Source organism: Heptranchias perlo, chromosome 5 (genome assembly GCF_035084215.1).
Source record: "Heptranchias perlo isolate sHepPer1 chromosome 5, sHepPer1.hap1, whole genome shotgun sequence".
Taxonomy (NCBI): Eukaryota; Metazoa; Chordata; class Chondrichthyes; order Hexanchiformes; family Hexanchidae; genus Heptranchias; species Heptranchias perlo.
The window spans coordinates 74083830-74103565 of NC_090329.1; the positions used below are offsets into that span (position 1 = coordinate 74083830).

General features: G+C 44.6%; 1 protein-coding gene across 4 annotated transcripts in view; it reads left to right on the forward strand.

The window, feature by feature from the left end:
* The window catches only part of tbc1d32 (TBC1 domain family, member 32), a 252709-nt gene that overhangs the window by 42724 nt on the left and 190249 nt on the right, over positions 1-19736 (forward strand). For all 4 annotated transcript variants that reach the window (XR_010962915.1, XM_067984665.1, XM_067984664.1 and 1 more), the window contains exons 5-6: positions 18284-18355; positions 18764-18889. Coding sequence is in view for 3 of the 4 variants with exons in the window: in XM_067984665.1 (XP_067840766.1) it covers positions 18284-18355; positions 18764-18889 (198 nt within the window). In the remaining variant the exon portion in view is untranslated. The remainder of the gene's footprint in view (positions 1-18283; positions 18356-18763; positions 18890-19736) is intronic.

Consider the following 19736-nt stretch of genomic DNA (forward strand, 5'->3'; position numbering starts at 1 on the left):
GGAGAAAGACAGATTGGGGGATGTGTGAGAGAGAGAGGGTAATTAGAATCATAGAAAGGTTACAGCACGGAAAGAGGACATGCGGCCCATCGAGTCCGAGCCGGCTCTATCCAAGAGCAATCCAGCTAGTCCCACTCCCCTGCCCTTTCCCCATAGCCCTGCAAATTTTTTCGTTTCAAGTACTTTTCCAGTTCCTTTTTGAAGGCCATGATTGAATCTGCCTCCACCACCCCCTCGGGCAGTGCATTCCAGATCCTAACCACTCGCTGTATAAAAAAAGTTTTTTCTCATGTCACCTTTGGATCTTTTACCAATCACCTTAAATCTATGTCCTCTGTTCCTTGACCCTTCCACCAATGGGAACAGTTTCTCTCTATCTACTCTGTCTAGACCCTTCATGATTTTGAATACCTCTATCAAATCTCTTCGCAACTGTCTCTGTTCCAAGGAGAACAACCCCAGCTTCTCCAGTCTATCCACGTAACTAAATCCCCTCATCCCTGGAATCATTCTAGTAAATCTCTTCTGCACACTCTCTAAGGCTTTCACATCTTTCCTAAAGTGTGGTGCCCAGAACTGGACACAATACTCCATTTGTAGCCGAACCAGTGTTTTATAAAGGTTCATCATGACTTCCATTCTTTTGTACTCTGTGCCTCTATTTATAAAGCCCAGGATCCCATATGCTTTTTTAACCACTTTCTCAACCTGTGCTGCCACCTCTAGTTTATATTGTCTCTCCTCGTTCTTCCTACCAAAATGTATCACTTTGCATTTTTCTGTATTAAATTTCATCTGCCATGTGTCCGCCATGCCACCAGCCAGTCTATATCCTCTTGAAGTCCATCACTATCCTCCTCACTGTTTACTACCCTTCCAAGTTTTGTGTCATCTGCAAATTTTGAATTTGTGCCCTGTACACCCAAGTCCAAGTCATTAATATATATCAAAAAAAGCAGTGGTCCCAGCATCGACCCCTGGGGAACACCACTGTACACCTCCCTCCAGTCCGAAAAACAACCGTTCAGCACTGCTCTCTGTTTCCTGTCCCTTAGCCAATTCTGTATCCATGTTGCTACTGTCCCCTTTATTCCATGGGCTGCAATCTTCATGATAAGCCTACTGTGTGGCACTTTATCAAATGTCTTTTGAAAGTCCCTTTAAACCACATCAACTGCATTGCCCTCATCTACCCTGTTACCTCATCAAAAAACTGTATTAGCTTAGTTAGACACGATTTGCCTTTAGGGAAAGCCAGCATGGATTTGTTAATCAATCCACTCTCGTCCAAGTGACTGTTAATTCTGTCCTGGATTATCATTTCTAGAAGTTTCCCCACCACTGAGGCTAAACTGACTGGCTTATAGTTGCTGGGATTATTCTTACATCCTTTTTTGAACAAGGGTGTAACATTTTCAATTCCGCAATTTCCACCCTTACTTCCCTCAGCAACATAGGATGCACCCCATCCGGACCGGGTGACTTTTCTTCTTTAAGTTCAGCTAGCCTTTCAAGTACCTCTTCTTTACCAATTTTTAGCCAACCTGTATTTCAACCATATCTTCCTTTACTGAGACTGTGGCAGCATCTTCTTCCTTGATAAAGACAGATGCAAAGGACAAGGGCAGCAGGCACATGGGAACAACACCACCAGCACATTCCCCTCCAAGTCACACACCATCCCAACTTGGAAATATATCGTCGTTCCTTCATCGTCGCTGGGTCAAAATCCTGGAACTCCCTATCTAACTGCACTGTGGGAGAACCTTCACCAAACGGACTGCAGCGGTTCAAGAAGGTGGCTCACCACCACCTTCTCAAGGGCAATTAGGAATGGGCAATAAATGCTGGCCTTGCCAGCGACGCCCACATCCCACGAACAAATTTTTTTAAAAAAGTACTCATTTAGTACCTCGGCCATCCCCTCTGCCTCCGTGAGTAGATCTCCTTTATGGTGCCTAATTGGCCCCACCCCTCCTCTTACTACCTATTTACTGTTTACATGCCTGTAGAAGATTTTTGGATTCCTTTTATGTTTGCCGTCAGTCTATTCTCATACTCTCTCTTTGTCCCTCTTATTTCCTTTTCACTTCCTCTTTGAACTTTCTACATTCTGCCTGGTTCTCACTCGTGTTATCAACCTAATTGAGGATAGGGAGAGAGAGAAACCAGGTGAACGAGCAGCTTTTGGAGCAGCTGGCTGGTGGGGTGGGTAAACTGATGACTTCACCCTGGAGGCCAGTCAGTCCAGGTAAGTTAGGGGGAGGCAATCCTCAGGGAGGTCTGTAGTGAGTTGGGCATCAGGGGACAGCAAGGCAGAGAGATTGTGGGCAGAGAAAGAGAGATCTTTGAAACTGAGAAATTGGGAAGAATAAAAGAGATTTGGGGACAGAGAAAAATTTTCAGCAACAATCAGTGATTGGGAAATGGAGAGAAAGAGAATGCGGGGCAGAGAGAGAGTTTGAGGGACAGAAAGCGAGAAATTGAGGACAGAAAGAAAAATTGGGTGATTGAATGAGATGGGGTAGAGAGAGAGACTGGGGCAGAGCCTTCCTCTCATCCTCCCAAACAGATATTCATGGATGCTATTCAGTTGCACTGTAGCAAGCAGACTACAATTTTTGGAATTCTTATGTCCCTTTTGCCATTCATGTTTAATGCAATTATCAGTGCTGTTTTCCAAACCTGAATTACCTTCGCAGTTCTTTAGATTGTCTTGCTGATTCTGAGCTTTTTAACTTCAAGGCGCGCCTCTCCACCATCACCCCCCAACGCCCCCATCTCTTTTTAAGAACCTCTCAGCAGTAATTATATACATGTGTGAGGCTTTTAGTCTCTATCTTTATTACTGTCTGTTCTACATCCAACAACATACTTTCTCCTGGGAGCCTGGTCTTGTCCCACAGAACTGACTTCTTCCTATCTCGACTCTATTTTCTCTCCCCTTGTCCAGTCTCTTCCGACTTACATCCGACACTCTTCCGAAGCCCCTCCGTCACTTTAACAGTTTCCAGTTCCCTGGCCTTAACCGTCTTCTTTTCACCATGGATATCCAGTCCCTCAACGGCTCCATCCCCCACCAAGACGGCCTGCAGGCTCTCCACTTCTTCCTTGAACAGAGGCCCAACCAGTCCCATCCACCACCACCCTCCTGGCTGAACTTGTTCTTACATTGAATAACTTACCCATTGACTCCACTCACTTCCTCCAAATAAAAGGCGACGCTATGGGAACCCATATGGATCCCAGCTGTGCCTGCCTTTTTGTGGGCTATGTGGAACATTCTTTGTTCAAGTCCTACTTGGGTCCCCTCTGTCACCTCTTTTTCCGGTACATTGATGACTGTATCGGTGCCATTTCCTGCTCTTGCCCCGAACTGGAAAATTTCATCAACTTTGCTTCCAATTTCCCGCGTCCCTTGCCTTCACATGGTCCATCTCTGACTCTTCCCTTCCCTTCCTCGACTTCTCTATTCCCTTTTCTGGGGATAGGCTGTCAACCAATATCTACAATAAGCCCACTGATTCCCACAGCTTGATTACACTTCCTCCCACCCCGCTTCCTGTAAGGACTCAATTCCATTCTCCCAGTTTCTCCATCTCTGTCGCATCTGTTCTGACGATACCACCTTCCATACCAGTGCTTCCGATATGTCTTCCTTTTTCCTCAACCGAGGATTCCCCTCCACTGTAGTTGACAGGGCCCTCGATTGTGTCCATCCCATTTCCTGAACTTCTGCTGTCACCCTTCCCCTCCCTCCCAAAACAACGATAGGGTCCCCCTTGTCTTCACCTTCCACCCCACCAGCCTCCACATTAAACATATTGTCCTTCGCCAATTCTGCCACCTCCAGCTCGATACCACCACCAGACACATCTTCCCCTCCCCTCCACTTTCAGCACTCCCTCTGCCACACCCTGGTCCACTCTTCCATCACCTCCAACACCCACTCTGCTCCCCATGGCACCTTCCTGTGCGAGCGCAGGAGATGCAAAACCTGCCTTTTTACCTCCTCCCTTTTCACCGTCCAGGGCCCAAACACTCCTTTCAGGTGAAACAACGATTTACTTATATTACTTTCAATTTAGTACACTGTATTCGCTGCTCACAATGCGGTATCCTCTACATTGGGGAGACCAAACGCAGATTGGATGATCGTTTTGCTGAACACCTCCGCTCAGTCCTCAAGCGTGACCCTGACCTGCCGGTCGCTTGCCATTTTAATTCCCCATCCCACTCCCACTCTGACCTCTCCGTCCTCGGCCTCTTACACTGTTCCAACGAAACTTGACGGAAACTTGAGGAACAGCACCTCATCTTTCAATCAGGCATTTTACAACCTTCCGGCCTCAACACTGATTTCAATAACTTCAGATCACAACCACTGCTCCCACTTTTTTCGGACAGCAGGTGCTGATAATGGTTCTGCTGTTGCCATTTACACCTCCTCTAGACCCATTTTTTGTTTGATGTGGAGATGCCGGTGATGGACTGGGGTGGACAAATGTAAGGAATCTTACAACACCAGGTTATAGTCCAACAGTTTTATTTGAAAATCACAAGCTTTCGGAGCTTTTGTCCTTCGTCAGGTGTGTGAAGGTTTCCATCAAAGCACCGCATATATAGTCACAGAACAATGCCTGGTGATTACAGATAATCTTTCCAACTGCCTGTTATCACACCTCTGCATGGATGGTGTTCAGACAGGGGAACATTACACCTAAGACCACTGAATACGCAAGCGGTCAGATTACAAGACAGAAAGAGAGAGAGACAAAGAATGGCCAGTTGTATTAAAAACAGATAACTTATTTTTCCCCCCCGGTGGGGTTACATGTAGCGTGACATGAACCCAAGATCCTGGTTGAGGCCGTCCTCATGAGTACGGAACTTGGCTATCAATTTCTGCTCAACGATTTTGCGTTGTCGTGTGTCTCGAAGGCCGCCTTCGAGAATGCTTACCCGAAGATCGGAGGCTGAGTGTCCTTGACTGCTGAAGTGTTCCCCGACTGGGAGGGAACCCGCCTGTCTGGTGATTGTTGTGCGGTGTCCGTTCATCCGTTGTCGCAGTGTCTGCATACTCCTCAGAATCAGTTTCTTTCTTGGACACACGAATCTCCATCAAAGACAGGCACCTCAGCACCTCACTCTACCGCAAGCCCACAGACAACCTCACGATGCTCCACTTTTCCAGCTTCCACCCTAACCACGTCAAAGAGGCCATCCCCTATGGACAGGCCCTGCGAATACACAGGGTCTGCTCAGACGAGGAGGCACGCGATGGACACCTACAGACGCTGAAAGACGCCCTCGTAAGAACGGGATACGATGCTCGACCCGCCGATCGACAGTTCCGATGGGCCACAGCGAAAAATCGCATAGACCTCCTCAGAAGACAAACACGGGACGCAACCAACAGAGTACCCTTCGATGTCCAGTACTTCCCCGGAGCGGAGAAACTACGCCATGTTCTCCGCAGCTTTCAACATGTCATTGATGACGACGAGCACCTCGCTAAGGCCATCCCCACGCCTCCACTACTCGCCTTCAAACAGCCACCCAACCTCAAACAGACCATCGATCACAGCAAATTACCCAGCTCTCAGGAGAACAGCGTCCACGACACCACACAACTCTGCCACAGCAACCTCTGCAAGACATGCCAGATCACCGACACAGATACCACCAAGAGACGAGAGGACACCACCCACCAGGTACATGGCTCATACTCCTGTGACTCGGCCAACGTTGTCTACCTCATACATTGCAGGAAAGGATGCCCCGGAGCGTGGTACATTGGCGAGACCATGCAGACACTGCGACAACGGATGAACGGACACCGCACAACAATCGCCAGACAGGAGGGTTCCCTCCCAGTCGGGCGAACACTTCAGCAGTCAAGGACACTCAGCCTCCGATCTTTGGGTAAGCATTCTCGAAGGCGGCCTTCGAGACACACGACAACGCAAAATCGTCGAGCAGAAATTGATAGCCAAGTTCCGTACCCATGAGGACGGGATCTTGGGTTCATGTCACGCTACATGTAACCCCACCGGGGGGGAAAAATAAGTTATCTGTTTTTAATACAACTGGCCATTCTTTGTGTGTCTCTCTCTCTCTCTCTCTCTCTGTCTTTGTAATCTGACCGCTTGTGTATTCAGTGGTCTTGGGTGTAATGTTCCCCCGTCTGAACACCATCCATGCAGAGGTGTGATAACAGGCAGTTGGAAAGATTATCTGTAATCACCAGGCATTGTTCTGTGACTATATATGCGGTGCTTTGATGGAAACCTTCACACACCTGACGAAGGACAAAAGCTCCGAAAGCTTGTGATTTTCAAATAAAACTGTTGGACTATAACCTGGTGTTGTAAGATTACTTACATTCATCTTTTGTTTCTTTACTTGATCCATTACCACCCTCCTTGTCTTGCACCATCATCCCTTTTGTCATTTAATCATTCTTGCCCTCCATCCTATCACAGACCTTCCCTTTTGTTCTTTTCTCCCCCCCCCACCCCCCCCCCCCACCCCCCCCACTTTCTCTGGCTCTGTACTTGCTTAAAAAACGGTTAAATCTTCAACTTCTTCCAGTTCTGACAAAGTGTCATCGACCTGAAATGTTAACTCTGTTTCTTTCTCCACAGATGCTGCCTGACTTGCTGAGTATTTCCAGCACCTTCTGTTTTTATTTCAGATTTCCAGTATCCACAGTATTTTGCTTTTGAAGATACTTTCTCTCTTCACTTCTCTTGCTGATTTAGCCAGCTCTTCAGGTAGCCCTGTAATATTTCATATCTTGATGTGGATCATAATCTGAAGAGTATCAGATGGGATTTTTAAAAATTCATTCTCGGGATGTGGGGATCACTGTTAAGGCCAGCAATTTATTGCCCATCCCTAGTTGCCTTTGAGAACTGCTGCACTGTAGCAGTTTGATGTAACTCAGTGGCTTGCTTGCCCACTTCACAGGGCAGTTAAGAGTCAACCACATTAGTGTGGAGCTGGAGTCACATATAGGCCAGACCGGGTAACGATGGCAAGTTACCTTCTCTAAAGGACATTGGTGAACCAGTTGGTTTTTTACAACAATCCAACAGCTTCATGGTCACTTTTAGAGTCATAGAGTCATAGAGTTATACAGCACGGATAGAGGCCCTTTGGCCCATCGTGTCCGCGCCGGCCATCAGCCCTGTCTACTCTAATCCCATATTCCAGCATTTGGTCCGTAGCCTTGTATGCTATGGCATTTCAAGTGCTCATCCAAATGCTTCTTGAATGTTGTGAGGGTTCCTGCCTCCACAACCCTTTCAGGCAGTGAGTTCCAGACTCCAACCACCCTCTGGGTGAAAAAGTTCTTTCTCAAATCCCCTCTAAACCTCCCACCTTTTACCTTGAATCTATGTCCCCTTGTTATAGTACCCTCAACGAAGGGAAAAAGCTCCTTAGTATCCATCCTATCTGTGCCCCTCATAATTTTGTACACCTCAATCATGTCCCCCCTCAGCCTCCTCTGCTCCAAGGAAAACAAACCCAATCTTCCCAGTCTCTCTTCATAGCTGAAGCGCTCCAGCCCTGGTAACATCCTGGTGAATCTCCTCTGCACCCTCTCCAAAGCGATCACATCCTTCCTGTAGTGTGGCGACCAGATATCAGTTTTTTATTTTCAGAATTTTAAAAACTGAATTCAAATACTCAATCTGATCTTCCAGTTCATGAGTTTCCTGAAACTCCTGGTGCCAGACACGCCTCCTCATACTTTTCTTTTCTGCCCTTGTCCTTTACTGGTTCCATTCCAGTGATTTTCCACTTCTCTTTTCAATTAGCTCACTTAAGAGTTGCAAAGTTTCTTGCTTGTCAGATTGTCTATTTGTCTTTTCCATTTTTACTGCCTTTCTCATCTGGAACTCTTCCATCATGTTACAAGTGCCTTGACAGTTGGCACGGTCTTGTCCAATTGAGCTTTTACAGTGTATAGGTTTTGGAATCACCTGTATAATGGTTGTTCAGACTACACAATAAATCAAAAACTTACTTGAGCTATTTTTCTTCTAGGGAGTGACAAATGCACCCATTATCTGAGTCAGCTGTAGATGTAATACAGATGAATTTCTAATTTTCTTTCTTTCCTGTTTGCTAACTCTTTTAATTAAAAGTAATAATCTTTGTCAATCTTTTAACACTTTTGTTAGTGGAAAGTAAAATTCTGAACAAAATGCTTTTGTCTGAATGGCTGAAAGTATAATGGCCCAAAGTAATGTTTCATGAATTGCTAAAGTCTGGAAATTGCTGTTTGTGCGCTATTAAGAGGTTCACTGAGGGTTCGTTTTGGTTTCTAAGGGCTACAAAGACTGATGCATGATTTTACTGTTTTCAGTATGTGGGTTAAAAGGTTGACGATAACCCTGCCACAGAGTGGGTCAGCCAATGAAAAGGAATTAGTAAAATCCAGCTTTCAACATTCACAAATCACACAGTAGTAAAATTAAATGCACTTCACTTCATTTAAACAGTGTTGACTATTTGTCATTGCCTGTAATAAAGCTGGAAATGGCAGTACATGGAATTGGAAGAATCGAGCCTGAAAGAGTAGGAGACAATGGTTTATGTTTTGTTTCTTTGCAGATGTGGTTTGCATCTCTGGCATACATTGGAAGTCATCATGAAGTAGTGCCTGCTGCACTCGTGTCATTTGTTGCATTGCTGGCTCCACAGCTAACTTCTTGTCAGCATTTTCAGCCTGTTGCTCTGCCATGCTGGTTGTTGACCTGCACGTTGAGGCCTCTTTTCAGGTTGAATTAAGGAGCACACAGATGGGGAGTTCTGCAGTAAGGTGTTAACTCCCTCCCACCACCGATTGGGCGCAACATCTGAATTTATGCTTCAAGCTACCAGTCGTATGTTTGATAATGATTCTGTTTGTAGCATGAATCTTGTTGTACCTATGTTCTGCATCTGTTCAGGTTGATGCAAAAATGCCTTGAGCGATGACTACATAGCATAACCTTGGTCTCTTAGGAGCCATGTTACTACTTGAGCTTCCCCTTCAAGTAAGAGAGGCAGACATGAAGACATTAATAGGAACCCTCAGGAAATGCACCATAGCTGCATGTGTTTCACCTACAAGATGCACTGCAGCAGCTCACCAAGGCTTCTTCGACAGCAACTCCCAAACCTGCTCCTCTACCACCAAGAAGGACAAGGGCAGCAGGTGCATGGCAACACCACCACCTGCACGTTCCCCTTCAAGTCACACACCATCCCGACTTGGAAATATATCGCCGTTCCATCATCGTTGCTGGGTCAAAATCTTGGAACTCCCTACCTAACATCACTGTGGGAGAACCTTCACCACATGGACTGCAGCAGTTCAAGAAGGCGGCTCACCACCACCTTCTCAAGGGCAATTAGGGATGGGCAATAAATGCTGGCCTTGCCAGTGACACCTACATCCCATGAATGAATTTTTAAAAAATCCACTGCATTATTCTATTCTGGTTGTATGCCAGCTGGAGATTAAGGCCCCAATATTAGAGTGGAGGCGGGATGGCAGCGGGGTTGGGGAGGGTGAATGGGCGCGCAGGTAACCCTCCCAATAAAAAAATGTCCGCTCCCCATGTGATCGCGATTCAATTGATGCCACTTAATGTGGCTTCCGGGTTTGCCATCCGAAAGCTGCGCAGTGGGCGGACTGCACACCCACATTACAGGCTGTCAGCTGGAGGAGCTCTATTTAAAGGGGCGGTCCTCCAATGGCTTTTCCTGGAGCAAGCACCCACATATCACAATGGAGCAACACAGGGGCAAGGCTGCTCTCCAAGATTCAATGATGCCTCACCCCAGGTACTACTGGATGGTGTGAGGAGGAGGAGGGATCTGTTTTACCCGGCGGACGGGAGGTAGTAGCCTGCCTCTGCCACCAAGGAGGCCTGGCTCGAGGTGGCAGAGCAGGTCACGAACAGCAGCAACATCTCCCGCACCAGGGTCCAGTGCAGGAAGCGCTTCAATGACCTAACTAGGTCAGCCAAAGTAAGTACACTTATTGATTCTCCTACATTCTGTCTTCCACATCACCGCTCACAGCCCCTAACTCATTCTGCACTGCCAACACTACTCTATCACATCACTCCTCATACCCACTTAAGGCTCATCCTCTACTAACTTGCACTTCCTCAGCAAATTCTCACCTCCCCATTAGTCACCCCATCACTACCACTCAACCCAATCCTCATCCAGTGTCATGGCTGTCTCATACTCACCCTCTAATGCATCTCTCTCACGGTCAGCCTTACCCAAAGCAATGCATTCATCGGTTGGCCACTTCACCATCACTCACTCACACGCCTGTTCTTTCTCCCCTTCTAGGAGAGCGCAAAATGCATGGGAGAGGGCGAGGACTGGAGGGGGGACTGCAACAAATCGTCATCCTTATGGACGCGGAGCAGAAGGCGCTGGAGCTCAGCCGCACCCTCGAGTGCCTGTCCGTCGGGGACGCCGAGACTGGCACCCCACAAACATCTGGTGACACAACTTTAATATTCGTCACGCACAGTATGAATTGATGTTAACATGCCTTGCCATCTTCAACACCTCAGTATGCTCATCGCAACATGACACGTCTGCGTTGATGCTTAATATTGCCTTCTGTTCTATTACAGGGCCTTCAGTGACCACTGTGGTGGCAAAGGCCGATTCCTCAGAGGACCTGCTGGCCTCTGAGGGTGCACCGTCACATCTGATTGAGTCATCCACCAGCACCGATACTCGCGCCTCAGTGAGTCCTCGTCTTCAGTTAGTTGGGTTGGTACCTGGTAAGATACCACACACATGAGCACGAGCAGACAGAGGTGTCGGGCAGCTGCGGAGAGTCTGCATCAGTAGGATCATTCAACTCCAGGCACTGCTCGGCCGGACGCAGATGCAGAACCCTGGGGGCCATCCTTTAAAAGGAGAATGATCGAGGGACAGCAGCACGTTTGCGAGGTGCTGGAACAGGTGCCACGCGCACGCTCCACAATAGCGCAGAGAATGGAGGAGTCCAGCTCCTGCATGAGTGAAATGGTGGCACAGGTACGGGAGGGAATCTCTGAGATAGTGTCACAGATAAGTGTGGGAATGTCTGCGATGGAGAGAAGGCTAGCCTCCATTGAGCTTCAAGCACAGCTCACAAATGAGTCCATACAGGCCCTGACAATGGCCGTTCGGACTCAGGCTGAACAACATTCTGCCGCCTTAAGCAGGCAGACAGATACACTAGCATTGGCCTTACAAGGCATCACACATGTCCTCCAAACTATTGTCCAGCAGAGTGGTAGTAGTGATGTAGCCCTGGCCCAGAGGAGGGATGATGGCGAAAGGGGACATGGAAGTGGGGACCCACTCAAAGCGCTTCCACATCTCACCCGTTGCCCCCCCTCTCAATCAGTACTTGCAATGCTGCCTCCTGTCCAGCTGGCCGAGTCTTCCTCTGCACAGGTGCAGGTGGAACAGTCTTTGGAGGGGCCCTCACGGGCTCCAGAACCCAGAGAGCGTAGGCCGAAAGCATCTAAGCAGTCAGGGTATGAACATAAGCAAGCTGCCACTACATCTGCTGCAGCCACAGGGGATGCACCACGTAGAAGTAGTCGTAAGAGAAAGACGAAGGTTTTGTGAGCACAAAGGGTATGCACAAGGGTGTTTGACAGACTGTCATGTTTTTCATTTATATTTAGTTTTTGTTATAGTGACATTAAATGTTATGATTGTCATCACTGCTGCCACGCCTTGCCCATTCTTGACTGTTTTTTATGATAGGGCCCTTTCATGAGGTTCACCATGAATGGCGACACTTGATGTTACTCATTGGGTCACTTTACAGTGGGTGTATGTGTAGTTGCAGGACTGTTTTGTGCAGGAATGGTTGGGCGGCTTGATGTGGGTGCTGCTCTTTCAGGTGGTATGAGGTCTGGATTGTTCACACTTTCTGATGTAAGGAGAACTGTTCACATATCAGTGACTCCCTGGCCTCACGAGCAGCCTGGTGAGCTACTGCTCTGCCCATGGGATCCTCCTCCTCCTCCTCTTCCTCCTCCATGTGGGTGGCAGATGTGCATGGGGCCTCCTCAAGCGTCACCTCTCTCTGTTGTTGCCCTCTGTGCTCTTGTGCAGGTGCCTGTGGCGCAGCACTGTGTTGTGGAGCTCCAAGTGGCGCAGGTGGATGCCGTGCCTGGCGAAGCTGGTGATGCCATGGCACCCCCCCCATCCTGACGGTGTGAGTTTGAGGGGATCAGCAAAGTAGTTAAATATGTGTGGATAGAAGAATTTTCAGTGAAAACACAAAGATCTTGCAGTCAAAACTTTATTTGAAAGAACTGAGTGCCCTTCTGCAATAAGCGACCTTTTCTCCCCATCTGTCAAATAAGCATTTGAATGTCCCACTGGCTGCTGGCTGAAACAAGTCTGTTGCAACATGGAGTGTTTCCCACAGCACGGGAAACATTCTGAGGATGCTTCAAAATCGCACCCCTGCCTCAGTGGAGAAAATTAAGTAGTTCAACTACTTAAACTAAACAACTGTGTCAAGTATCATCCCGCCGGCTTTAATTGCCGGTGGGACTTCCACATTTGGGAGTTTGCTGGTTGGAGCGAGGTTCCGAACCGGAACAGGATTTCCCCGATTTTCGGAGCCCCCCGCCCCCAATGCACCTGCAATTTCCCTGGAAAATTGAGCCCTAAGAGTTCAAAATCTATAATGTGCACAGTAATGTCCACCAGGGGCCAAATAGCAATGTTGGTGCAGTCAGTGACTCTCCTCAAACTCTGGGAAAGCCATCATGTCTTCAGAATTGTCTTGCTGTCTCGTGTTGCTGCTGTTGGTCAGTAACGAAAGTGATGAGGTTAAGTGTGGTCTTGGGGTCTTCCCGAAGGAGATGGCACAGACTACAATCTCTTCAGCAACACTGATTCAGTATGTGCTAGCCATGCATCACGTGCTCTGCTGCTAATGAGGCTTTCTGCTGAAAACAACAAGCTTAATTACTGTAATTGATGTAAAGGTGCTGTAGTGCTCACAAAAATAATTGCAGCCATTAGTAATTTCCAATGATATGCGAAACAGGCAGGGAGTGCATGGTGGCTGGCAGTCCCTGAATTACAGGTAATGCTTCATTTTCTTTAATCTAATCAGTGTTCCTTGAAAGAAGACTAGCTGAAGGCATCCTCATTAATTTTCTCACAAAGATTTCTTGGTTCTTAAAGAATACACTTCTCAGTCTATAACCACCTATAGCTAAGAAATCATCACTGTAATTAAGAAAAATATACAAATATATAAATAAAATATATATCAATCGCCTGTTGCATTGTACATGGGGAATTGAGACCAAATTCAGCATTCAGGTCAAACAGGGTTAGGGGAAAGCGAAGAGGGAGGAGAGACGAGGGAAAAGGATAGGGAGAGGAGAAAGGGGAGGGGGAAGAGTAGAGTTGGGATGGAGAGCAAGGAAGGGGTAGGGGAGAGAGAAGGAGTGAGGATGGAGGAAGGGGAGCAGGAAGATGGGGAGGGGACAGGAGAGATGGGTAGGGAGAGACGTGCAAATCCATCTAAGCTTTGAGAAAAAAAACATTGTGCTCGTAATATTTAAAACCCTACCAGCATCTTTTTGCCACGGTGTATGACGCAAGGCTGTGTGTGACAGGCAAGGTGTGACACCTTTGACATTGGAAACTCCTATTATGACAGCACCTACAGGGGTAGCCGGTACTACAGGCAGAATAATGGTTTGTCCATTGGTACAAGATTACCAAACAAAGTTTTTAAGGAAACAAGCCTTATATACCAAATTTATGTATTAAAACAGTAAGTAGCACACAACAGCCAATTGGTATTGCACCTGTAATTAGCATTGTAAGGGTCACGTTATGTGACTCATTTAGTAAGGAGAAAGTCCACATAATGATATGTGACCATAACTCAACTGATGTTGATCTGTTTATTGAACTTTAACTATAATTCCTAATGTTTGCTAGCATGCCACAACCCAACCCGCTTGGCTAAATTTTATGGTTGGGACTCCCGGCTTTGTAGTGAATTGGATCCTTTTGTCCCCCTACCTCCCACACCAATTAGTATTTTGCACATGGTGACTAGATGTTCACCAACCACCTCAAAACTCTTAGCTAGGGAGCGCATTTCTTGTTGTCTCCTCTCCTCCTCTTTCCTCCTTCACCCTTGCCCCTCCCCCTCTGAATCTATATAAAACCTTAGTAACACCACAGTTAGAGTACTGTGTGCAGTTTTGGGCTCCACACTATTAAAGGATGTCGAGGCAAGAGAGGGTACAGCACAAATTCACCGAGATGCTGCCTGGTGAGAGGAAATACAAAGAAAGACTAGAAAAATTGGTGCTGTTTTTGTTAAAACAGGGAAGATTATGGGATGATTTGATAGTGATGTTTAAAATTATGAAGGGATGGAACAGATTAGGTAGAAACATACTGTTTCCAGTGTTTGAGGGATCTAGAATGAAGGGACATGGATACAAGATTAATTGTAAGAGATTTAAGGCCGAGAACAGGAGAAACCTTTTTACACTGTGGGTTATGGGGATGCACCAGAGTTGGTAATTGAAGCAGGGATCATATCAACATTTTAAAAATAGATTAGATAGGAGGATGAAGGAGAGGAGGTAAAGGGCTATATTATATGGAAAATGAACAACAACATGGAGTGGTCAGGCCAAATGGCCTGTTTCCCAGTTGTAATTTCCATGTAACTCTCACCACCCCCCTTTCTCCTTTTCCTTTCTTCTTCTCTGCCCTCAGTCTCTCTCCCCACCTCTTTCCCTCTTAACCGTCTCCCTTTCTCCACCCCCACGTTAGTCCAATTATCCCTTTGCCATACAATGCTGTTTGACCTAAATACTGCACTTGGTTTTGACTCCCTCTGTGCAGCATTATGGAAGAATTCTTTTTGGGTGGGTGCTATGGCATGGTGTTGTGGGGAAAGGAGCCTCCAATAGCTGCAAGCTGCATTTGGGCTGGTGGTTGTAGTGAAGATGTGGTTTCAGTGTCTCCCTTCCCATCTCCTCTTCAATCATTCATGTTTTCTCCCATCCCCCTCACTCCCATGATGTCTGCTACCCCTCTACCTTCTCAATACTAATTCCCCTTCCTAGTGCCTCCTCCCTTCTCCTAACTCTTTTGGATGAGACGTTAAACCATCTGCCTTCTCAGGAAGATGTAAAAGATCCTATGGCCACCATTGGAAGAAGAGATTGGGGGGTTTCCCCAGTGTCCTGGGCCAATATTTGTGCCTCAAACAACTTCACTAAAAACAGATTATCTGGTCATTTATCACTGCTGTTTGTGGGACCTTGCTGTGCGCAAATTGACTGCCGCGTTTCCTACATTACAACAGTGACTACACTTCAAAAGTGCTTAGTTGGCTGTAAAGTGCTTTGGGACATCCTGAGATTGTGAAAGGCGCTATATAAATGCAAGTTCTTTCTTTTTCTTTTCTTCCTCTTTGACCCACTCAACCCCTTTATTCTTCTCTCCCCTTTGCTCCACTCACTTTCTCCTTACTAAATGAGTCACACAATGTGACCCTTACAATGCTAATTACAGGTGCAATACCAATTGGCTGTTGTGTGCTACTTACTGTTTTAATACATAAATTTGGTATATAAGGCTTGTTTCCTTAAAAACTTTGTTTGGTAATCTTGTACCAATGGACAAACCATTATTCTGCCTGTAGTACCGGTTACCCCTGTAGGTGCTGTCATAATAGGAGTTTCCACTCAGCTCACCCTTAATCCTCCATGCACTTTCACCCACTTCCTCCAAGGGTGGATGCCAAAGGCTAGAGAAGCTCCATCACCCCAAACTAGTTTCTCTCCTAGAATGAGGAAAAATATATACCGTGGTCTATCTTTCTCTGTATTTGTGCCTTTCACACAAACACAAACATTCTCTTTTCAAAAAAAAACTCAATAGGCAAGAAATTGCTGGTAAAATAATGAGGCATTAATGGCGCTTGTCATTATTAGTTCACAAAAAGTCCAGCAATTTGTGGCGAAGAAGATACACCATGAGTTCCGATTCTCTGCAAATTGCTGGACGATTATGCGCTGCTCCGCCGTTAGCATCAACAAAACCAAAAAAAAGTCACTGAAATTCATTGTGTGTCATGAAAATGCTGGATTTACGATGCTAATGCGAATTAATCTCGTTGCAGTCATTTAGGGCTGGTAATTTATGTTGTAAGGACCCTGTAAATGACGTAATTTATTGTCCTGGCATGACATTCAACCTTGGAAGCCCAGGATTTTCAGGATGCAAAGCTGTTTCGACACTCATAAGTGCAAATTTGATAGATTTCTTTCAGAAAATAACATTCTGGGATGCAGTATGTGAGTAATTTGAGACATGACATGATAAGTGTAGTGTGCTTGGGAGGAAAAAGATGGCTTTGGTCCTATGGTTCCCAAAGCTCCCCATCACTAAGGTTTTCCTTGTGTCATTTCTGTGTCTGTTGTAGACTAATTAATAGAGATTGATTGCTATGATTAGTCAACAACTCCATCATCATTGTATCATGCAACTACCAGGATGGTTGCTGGCGAACTAGATGGACCTTGGTCTTTATTCATATAGCAATTCCTATGTTCCTATGAAAGCAGTTCCAATGTTTGTAATCATGATGGATAGGGCCACTGGTTCTATACTTCATGGGTCATGAATGTTTTTATATTTTACACACCTACCCTGCCGTTCACTCATTAACTGCTCAAGGACCAATACAAAAATTCCTAAACACAACTGGGTTATAATGCCCTCTTCTTCTGCTTGTTCTTTTTAATCTTTTAATTACTTTTCCTTTCTGTCTCTTCCCTCTCTCTCTCTTAATCCACTCTCTTTCCCTCTCTTTATTTCTCTTTCTGTATCTAAATTGACTCTAATTCACCCTATTTCCTTCTACATTGTTCACTCTGTTTCTTTCTCTATCCTTTTCTTTAATTGGTTAAGGAGATAGACCATTGGGCATGACGTTCATGAGGTCCCAGATGCGACTTTGACATCTTTGGACCATTATTGTTTCGATGTTCCAACAATTTGCGGCGCAAATATAATGTGATGTGAACGGTGAGGTAAAAAGGCCAATTAACATGGTTCGCCATGAGATGCTCCATTGCAGCAATTTCTGGCCCATTATAAATATTACCTCATAGTTTTTGAAACTTGTTCTCTTTTTGAAAATTATTTGACAAGAAGCTACTGGGCAGAAAGTACTAGAAACTAAAGAGAAATATCCCATCAGTAGTGGTGACTGAACAATACTGATATGTCTCAAAATAGGGTGCACAAACTGCACAATTCAAATTGAGCTTTGAGTCACAACTCTGGGCAAAATTATTAGGTCCAAGCCCAGGCTTTTGAGAGAGGCTGGGGCCTTTTACTTATCAGTACAAATTATAATGAAGGCAATAAAAGACACAAAAGACTGTTCAAATGTAATAATATGTGAAACATTTAATTTTTAAAAGGTTGTTTAAATCTTACTTTGGATATTAGAAATTTCAATTACTGAGAAAAAATGGCAGCTGAATGACAGTATTTGAGTGATTTGTGGGTACCCGGTGGCCAGATTGCACAATTTTGGTGCAACGTACTCTAGCTTAAAAAATAGCAGTCAAAATGTATCTCACAGTGTGACACTTTTAATGTTGAAAGTCCTTATCATAGCACCATTTACAGGAGTAACGGATACTGCAGGTACTTATAAAGTGTTTTCGATTAAATGAGCACCTCACATACTGAATTAAATTTTTTATTTATTATATATGTATTTACTTATTTTTAAATAAGCACATTAAATCCTGATACTGCATTTATGCAAAATACTGTCCTGGCTAGATACCCAGTAAACAAGTATTACGAGACCCTTAAGGAACAAGAATCTGAAATGTCCAATAAATTTGATACCTATATAGATACTACAGAACCTTACAGCATATGAAAGTTGCCATAATGAGACCCCGGTGTAAAAGTATACACAAAGGGGTGATGTACTTTTACAAGTGTACTACTGGCTAAAAATTTTTATCAATATGAGCAAAGCATCTGGAAGGCCTTTACTGGTGAAGGAACCAATGGTTTCCATGTTTTTTGGAAGGTTTCTTTGATGCATCACGTAGTCAATAAAACTACTTTATAACATTAAGCACTTGCAAACTAAAGCCTTTAACATGTAATTGTAAGTAATAGAAAATGTTGTTAAGTATAATTTAATATTTTACTACAGAGCTACACATTTATGAATCAGGAACAGTTGCAGATTATAGTAGGACGAATGGATCCCAGCCAGCCGAAGGAGGTGAGTTCTTTTGTGGGATTTATTAAATGTCCACTATTTTATTGCAGGAGTCAATATTTCTTGAGTACTTTTCTGTTGTAGTGGCAGTTGAAGAATAGACTACATAAATTAATGTTTCAGCTGTCTTCAGCAAACAGAAAAAAAAACTAGCATTTCATAGCACTGGAATAAGCTGCCTTTTCTTAACAAGCTGCATCTATTCTCAGTCTGAATAAACGCTACTTTATTTACACAACCATTCAGTTGCACATATAAATGCATGCAAAGCTACTCTGTGAGATCTTAAGACTTTAGTTGTTAATATATACATACAGGTTTAATATTGGTTTGGTTTGTCTTCATGGTTAAAATTTCTAATACTTTATTTATCTTATCAGAAATTGTTAATTGAATTTCCCTTTGTTTTAGATTCGACGGGAGGCTTTACAAACTCTCTGCTGTGCTCCTCCATCTGATGTATTGAACTGTGAATGCTGGGTTACTCTCCGCAAATATCTTGCAACAGCTCTTTCAGATCCAGACCCTACGCTGAGTGTAATTAATTTTAAAAAATACTCCCAATTTACTAAACATTGATAAGTAACTATTAGATTTAGGAATGCAATAACATTTTTATAATTAAATCTTTGTCTTTATTGATCAATAACTCTCTTTATCATACTAAGATAACTCTAAATGTATTAGATTTATGCAGTCCTCCTGCATAGGCAATCCAACTATTAAAAACTTGGATGTTTCAGAAAAAAAATGTATCCCTGGCCACTCTTTCTTCCGTTCTTAAAGCAAGTCATCAGAAGAAGGAGGAAACTCTAGGATGAGAAAAGGCCGTTTGGCTCACTGAAGCTTGTCACTAAAGTATTCCAACTCCAGCTTAGCATCCATCCGCTTAAATGTCACTATAGTCTGTGCCTTTACTACACTGCCTGGTAGATTGTTCCAGACATTTATCACCTTTTGCATGGAGAAATTACTTTTACTATCTAATAAAAACATAGGAGAAAAAGCTTTGGCTGCATGCACATTTGAATATTTGCCTTAATGCAACGTTCAGTGATCTGTAGTAAAATGGAAGTTTAGAAATCTACAAGAATAAGTTGTCATTGTAGAGAATCCTGGAAAATTAAAGCATTTGGAAGAGGGCAAAAAAGAGATGCAATGGAATATGAAGGAAGCAACAGCAGTGTTAAATTGTAAAACAATGTTGGATTTAAGAAGAAATTTAGTTATTTTGTAATCCCATTTCCATGCTACATTAAAAAGAATTGGATATTGTGTACAGGGTCACAAATGTGCAGTGCCAAGCTTGGAGAGATGCATGTTCAAGACTTGCTTTTTGTTGAGTTACTGATCTCTGCCTTATGCTAGTAAAATAGTGAGTAGA